The sequence below is a fragment of the Clupea harengus genome, chromosome 15 (genome assembly GCF_900700415.2).
Source record: "Clupea harengus chromosome 15, Ch_v2.0.2, whole genome shotgun sequence".
NCBI lineage: Eukaryota > Metazoa > Chordata > Actinopteri > Clupeiformes > Clupeidae > Clupea > Clupea harengus.
In genome coordinates, this window is record NC_045166.1 from 26,957,587 (window position 1) to 26,965,086 (window position 7,500).

The 7,500-nt window shown below is 43.7% G+C and overlaps 2 protein-coding genes across 3 annotated transcripts in view; both read right to left on the reverse strand.

The window, feature by feature from the left end:
* LOC105902107 (ena/VASP-like protein) overlaps nt 1–113 on the reverse strand; it is a 75,633-nt gene extending 75,520 nt beyond the window's left edge. Inside the window, exon 1 of the mRNA XM_031581604.1 lies at nt 1–113. This exon is cut by the window's left edge and continues 322 nt beyond it. The gene's annotated coding sequence lies outside the window, so the exon portion shown is untranslated.
* Nucleotides 114–1,996: 1,883 nt separating this feature from the next.
* The window catches only part of LOC105902102 (echinoderm microtubule-associated protein-like 4), a 12,371-nt gene continuing 6,867 nt past the window's right edge, over nt 1,997–7,500 (reverse strand). For both annotated transcript variants that reach the window (XM_031581945.2, XM_042709868.1), the window contains exons 5-7: nt 6,779–6,801; nt 5,321–5,347; nt 1,997–2,455 (exon numbers count right to left, since the gene is read on the reverse strand). In XM_031581945.2, coding sequence (XP_031437805.1) covers nt 2,139–2,455; nt 5,321–5,347; nt 6,779–6,801 — 367 coding nt within the window. In that variant the 3' untranslated portion in view covers nt 1,997–2,138. The remainder of the gene's footprint in view (nt 2,456–5,320; nt 5,348–6,778; nt 6,802–7,500) is intronic.

The following is a 7,500-nucleotide window of genomic DNA, read 5'->3' on the forward strand; positions in this document are numbered from 1 at the left end:
GTTTTTGACCGCTGTCCGCCTGGAAACGCTGATCGGTGTGGCTGTCAGCAGCTCACGGGTTGCCATCTTTCCCCCATCCACCGCTGGGAGTAGGCTACGGCAGAGAGAGAGGGAGAGAGCGAGAGAGAGAGAGGGAGGGAGAGAGAGAGAGAGAGGTCTGCTAAAATATTCAACACTGACTCACCGTGTTCCTTCTGCCCAGTGGCGCCCTCAGGCCCCGCGTTGGAGCTACTGTACATGTTAAATTAGCCTAGAACACTTTATGCTCTCCTTGCCCGTGATATAGTGCGTTTAAGAACCACCATCGCTTTGTCTCAGAGGTGTAGTTGCTCTTCATGCAAGAGGGAAGATATAAAACTAACATTTGTTCTCGGACATAGATTTAATTTTGCGCCAGACCAAATGTTTGTAGCCTATAGTAACCTGCCATCTAGTTCACATAATGCATGTTTATCTATTATTTAGATAAATGTATGTCTAAGCCCAGACGGGATAAGGCTTCTCAGTTAATGTAAGTTAACCCTAAGTACGTGTCTTTTGTTTGGGGCCCTATGTATTTAAATTAAAATGTTTTATGCCTGTAGAACAGCAAACTCGTGTGCAGGTTTAATCGCTACAATCCCCTGAGGTCTTTGTTACGTTTCGACTTTTGGACGCCATGTGGCGACATTCCGCTAACTAAAAGGCATCAAGCTTTTCACCTTTTCACACTGCATTTTACGTGGTGACTCCGACAGAGAGCAAAAGATGGAAAATATTACTAAATGTGAAACACAACGCACTAAAGGTAAATGTAGGCAGTCTAAGCTTCAAATTCCCAATAATGACTAGGCTAATTTGAGCGGTTAGGAGTGTTCTCTACGACTGATTCTACGAACGTTCGTTATTGTTTTTACACGCGTTTTAATAATAATAATAATAATTCATTTTGTTTGTAACGCACTCTTCATTCAGAAGAATCTCAGAGTGCGTTTTACATACAAGCACGTAGCGTGAGCACGCGTGTCCTGCTCCTAACGACATAATACTGAGTTCTTAGCGGAAGCTGTCCGTGCACACAGTGCTGAAATCAGGTGACGTCAGGTGACGTCACAGCTGCCTTTTTGAACTTCGTAGGACCTACATGCCAATTGACTTAAAGGCAAATAAACTTCAACATCTGCATATGTAACCTAAGCATGAACATACTCCAAGTAAGCCTAAGATGCACACACACACACACAAATAATGCTAATGATTAGAAAATTATAATATTACACACCTAATCCATATTTCTGTGTTACATTACACCGACTATTAGGACCTTTCAAGACGTCCAACATAAACCTGCGCTTTGCTCCTTGCATCTGTCCCAGGCCTGCGTAGGCCCTACTGAATATATAAGCTACAATATCCCCACCCCCCCTTCAAAAAGAGGGGGAAAAGATACGCCTAATGGACAAGATAGGACAAATGGAATCAGTAACCACTCTGCCAATGTCTCATTTAATAACTTTGCCAATTATGGGTCCATAGATTAATCCTATTTCTATGAGATAAAAAAAAAAGTTAAAGCTATTTTAAAGTAAAAATATAATAAAGGATGAGAACGTGCTATTACAATAAAATTGATACATTAATTGTTAGTTCTAATTTCTCTGTCCGTACCGCTCGTGACCACAGTGGGAAGCACCTGTTAAGAAGTTCGTCTACGACTACTCCGGAGCACACACACATTCACATAAACTACTCCGGAACACACACACACATTCACATAAACTACTCCGAAGCACACATACATTCTATGAGCGTTTTCAAGTACTACTTAAATTACAATGCTTTCAGGAAACACCTAGAAACTGTAAGATGATTTGTAAGAGGCTTTTGGGATGCCTTGTGTGTCCCCTTGTGTAGCACCCTATTCGTGTGTGTGTGTGTCTGCAATCTTTCAGTATTTCAGCCACACCCTTCGACTTCAACAAAGTTGATTTTTAGAACAAACACATAAATGCATCTCTTTAATATGGAATGCTTTATTTTCCTTCAACAGAGGTGAGGGACCACTGAACACTAACTCCCCCCGTCCAACCCAACCACACTGTGTGTGTGTGTGTGTGTGTGTGTGTGTGTGTGTGTGTGGGCCCGACCCCTTCTCCCCGTCAGTAGCAGATCTGGAAGTACTGGCTGGGCGACCTGATGGAGCTCCTGTAGGAGGAGGCGTCCAGTGGGGAGAAGGAGGCGACGAAGGAGGTGACGCTGTGGCAGGGGGCCTTGTGAAGAGGCAGGGGGAAGGCTGGGCTCTGACGAGGGGATGGCAGCGGCGCCAGTTTGGTCCTATCACACGCGTCCGTCACTCTGGGGGGCGGGCTCTTTGCAGGGGGAGGCTCCGTGTGATTGGAGGGTACTGATGTGGGCGTGACGGACTCAGAAGATCCAGTCCTTCTTGACAGGCGGCTCAGATAAATCTGCATAGTCACTAAGTGGAGATGGGAAATGGTTTGGGGGGGGGGGGAGAGAGGTGAGGACATGGGTGTGTGTGTGTGTGTGTGTGTGTGTGTGTGTGTGTGTGTGTGTGTGTGTGTGTGTGTTGGGGGGGGGAGAGGTGAGGACATGGGTGTGTGTGTGTGTGTGTGTGTGTGTGTATGTGTGTGTGTGTTTTTGGGGGGAGGGAGAGGTGAGGACATGGGTGTGTGTTTGGGGGACAGAGGAAACACACCGCAAACAAGGTAAGATACAATCAGATAATAGAACAATAAGATAATATAACAATAAGATTCTATTGTATCTTACTGTCCTATCAGATAATATAACAATAAGATGGGACGGTAAGATACGATACAATCAGATAATATAACAATCAGATAATATAACAATAAGATAATATAACAATAAGATAGGACGGTAAGATGATCATTCGATACAGTATAATATAAACTGTGATTGGGATACAACACAATGTAGCACACCTTGCCATGAGATGACACGGTACAGTCTAATGGAACACAACTATTGCATACAGCAAACATGCATCACACGTGTTCAATACATACACCTTACATGCAACACACATGTTCCATAGATACACCTTACATGCATCACACGTGTTTAATACATACACCTTACATGCATCACACGTGTTCAATACATAGACCTGACATGTGATCAGTACAGAAAGCTACTCACACCATAAATAGCTGAATCTGCAACCTTTGCATTTTAAAAAAGGAAATATTTTGATGAATGCATTCAGCCAAACAAGTTTAAAATAGCTGGAGGATGCAGCAAGCCTGTGATTGAACTCAGAAGAGCATCAAAGCTCCAGGATAAAAAGATGATGTGTGTGATGTGTGAAGATGATGAGTGAAGCTTCATATTCTGCACCAAACACTCTGTAACCTGAGAATCTCTCTCTCTCTCTCTCTCTCTCTCTCTCTAACACACACACACACACACACACACACACACACACACACACACACACACAGAGTCACACACACAGAGAGACACACACTCACACACACACACACACACACACACACATAGTGCAGTAACCTGAGAATCTTGAAATAAACCCCTTCAGCCCCCCGTCAAAAGAACCGATGATGTGTGAACAGATGATGACCCCCCCCCCCCCCCCAATCCAGTTACACACACACACACACACACAGACACATACACACACACACACACACACACACACACAGACAGACACACAAATAGAACTACAAACACAATTCAAACATGTATACATAAGTGAAAGGATTCCAAAGCATGCAACACACACACACACACACACACACACACACACACACACACACACACACACACACACAGGAAGTGAGCACTTGTCATAGGATGCTATTTTCAGAGTTTAATCAGACTCAGTCATAGCTCTTTTTCTGGCACTTTCAACAGTAGAGAACAAGGGTGACTGACAGTGTGTGTGTGTGTGTGTGTGTGTGTGTGTGTGTGTGTGTGTGTGTGAGTGAGTGAGTGAGAGAGAGAGTGATTCTCAGATTGTAATGGGGTGTTTGGTGCAGAATGGTATATCTATGAAGCTGTGTGTGTGCCCGTGTGTGTGCGTGCGTGCCTGCCCATGTGTGTGTGTGAGTGTGTGTGTGTGTGCGTCCGTGCGTGGGTGTGTGCGTGCGTGCGTGCGAGTAAAAGAAGGAAAGGGAGGAGAGAGCGATGTATGGGGCCAGAGAAAAAGACATATCTCAGTTTTAAGCATGATCTTAAATACAACAATCTTCAGAGCTTCAGCTCTCTATAGTCCTCTATAGTCGGAGGCCTTGGTTGTCGTGGTGAGAAAACACCCCATTACCTAAATGATGACAAATTGGGACAAAGAGTCTCAAGATAGTGATTAAAGGCAAACTGTTTTACAAAGCCGCCAACAGATCAGTGGGATCAGACGAACAGTAAATCCATGCAGTATGGTCTATGGAATTGAAATCTCTGTGTGTGTGTGTGTGTGTGTGTGTGTGTGTGTGTGTGTGTGTGTGTGTGTGTGTGTGTGTGTGTCTGTGTGTAAGTGAGTAGCTTTGTGTGATTGTATTTATGCACATGTGTTTGTATGTGTGTGTGTGTGTGTGTGTGTGGTATACAGGGCGGAACAGAAGACTAGTAAGCAGTTGATGTTTATGAGGATGGTGGCAGGCCTACCTTTGCAGTGTGTGTGTGTGTGTGTGTGTGTGTGTGTGTATGTGTGTGTGTATGTGTGTGTGATGTTTATGAGGATGGTGGCAAGCCTACCTTTGCAGTGTGTGTGTGTGTGTGTGGTGTGTGTGTGTGTGTGTGTGTGTGATGTTTATGAGGATGGTGGCAAGCCTACCTTTGCAGTGTGTGTGTGTGTGTGTGTGTGTGTGTGTGTGTGTGTGTATGTGTGTGTGTGTGTGATGTTTATTAGGATGGTGGCAAGCCTACCTTTGCAGTGTATGTGTGTGTGTGTGTGTGTGTGTGTGTGTGTGTGCCTACCTTTGCAGTGTGTGTGTGTGTGTGTGTGTGTGTGTGTGTGTGTGATGTTTATGAGGATGGTGGCAAGCCTACCTTTGCAGTGTGTGTGTGTGTGTGTGTGTGTGCCTACCTTTGCAGTGTGTGTGTGTGTGTGTGTGTGTGTGTGTGTGTGTGTGTGATGTTTATGAGGATGGTGGCAAGCCTACCTTTGCAGTGTGTGTGTGTGTGTGTGTGTGTGTGTGTGTGTGTGTGATGTTCATGAGGATGGTGGCAAGCCTACCTTTGCAGTGTGTGTGTGTGTGTGTGTGTGTGATGTTTATGAGGATGGTGGCAAGCCTACCTTTGCAGTGTGTGTGTGTGTGTGTGTGTGTGTGTGTGTGCCTACCTTTGCAGTGTGTCACACGGCGAGTTCCTAAAGAGCAGAGACAAGAGACAAGACAAGAGCCATGAGATGACATCATATTTATCCATATGAATGCAGCTGTTACCGTGGTTACCAATGCCTTGTCTGTGTTGTGTTTGTTTGTTTGTTTTAGCAGTACACACCTGCTAGACCTCTCAGATCAGTGGAGAACAATCTGTTGGTAATACCTGCTGTCAGAACTAAACATGGTGAAGTAGCTTTTAGCTGCTATACTGCTCAGCTCTGGAACCAACTTTAGGACAACATCAAAGGAACTCCAACTGTAGCCAGTTTCACATCTAGACTTAAGACCCAACTGTTCTCAGATGCTTTCTATTCATTTTTCAAATGCAGTCTGTGTATGTACTTTCAAAACTATTTTATATAGCTTTGATGCTTTCAGCTTCTTTTTAAATGCACTTTACCTTTTCTTTTAATCCATGTTACCTTTTGAACTATTATTTCTCAATGTTCTTTTATAGCTTCATTTTTTCAAGCACTTTGAATTGAACATTGTGTATGAAATTTGCTAAATAAATGAACTTGCCTTGCCGGCACACACACACACACACACACACACACACAGTGTGGTATATGACTGACTGCAGATCAGTGATGGCGCTGTGCTGTGTGGTATATGACGCACACACACACACACACACACACACACACACACACACACATGAGTGATGACGCTGTGTGGTATATAACTGACTGCAGATCAGTGATGGCACTGTGTGGTATATGACACACACACACACACACACACACACACACACACACACACACACACAGTGTGGTGTATGACTGACTGCAGATCAGTGATGGCGCTGTGTGGTATATGACACACACACACACACACACACACACACACACAGTGTGGTGTATGACTGACTGCAGATCAGTGATGGCGCTGTGTGGTATATGACACACACACACACACACACACACACACACACACACACACACACACACACACACACACAGTGTGGTATATGACTGACTGCAGATCAGTGATGGAGCTGTGTGGTATATGACACACACACACACACACACACACACACACACACACACACACACACACACACACACACACACAGTGTGGTATATGACTGACTGCAGATCAGTGATGGCGCTGTGCTGTATATGACACACACACACACACACACACACACACACACACACACACACACACAGTGTGGTATATGACTGACTGCAGATCAGTGATGGCGCTGTGTGGTATATGACACACACACACACACACACACACACACACACACACACACAGTGTGGTATATGACTGACTGCAGATCAGTGATGGCGCTGTGTGGTATATGACACACACACACACACACACACACACAGTGTGGTATATGACTGACTGCAGATCAGTGATGGTAAATAAATGAACTTGCCTTGCCGGTTGTGTTCATTACTCACCTGCAACAGAAGCCCCTGGTTTCCTGTGAGGACAGAAACATACACAAGCACTGAGTGTTATAACACATGACATAGTGCTCAGTGTTATTATTATGAGTGTTATAACACATGACATAGTGATCTCAGTGTTATTATTATGAGTGTTATAACACAGAGGGACATAGTGATCTCAGTGTTATTATTATGAGTGTTATAACACATGACATAGTGCTCAGTGTTATTATTATGAGTGTTATAACACATGACATAGTGCTCAGTGTTATTATTATGAGTGTTATAACACAGAGGGACATAGTGATCTCAGTGTTATTATTATGAGTGTTATAACACAGAGGGACATAGTGATCTCAGTGTTATTATTATGAGTGTTATAACACAGAGGGACATAGTGATCTCAGTGTTATTATTATGAGTGTTATAACACATGACATAGTGCTCTCAGTGTTATTATTATGAGTGTTATAACACATGACATAGTGCTCTCAGTGTTATTATTATGAGTGTTATAACACAGAGGGACATAGTGCTCTCAGGGTTACTATTATGAGTTATAACACATGACATAGTGTTCAGTGTTATTATTATGAGTGTTATAACACAGAGGGACATAGTGCTCTCAGGGTTACTATTATGTACCTGACAGCAAAAGCTTTAAACTGACAGTTAGGTTCATAAGTTCAGTCCCAGTAAGGCACAGTTAGGTTCATAAGTTCAGTCACAGT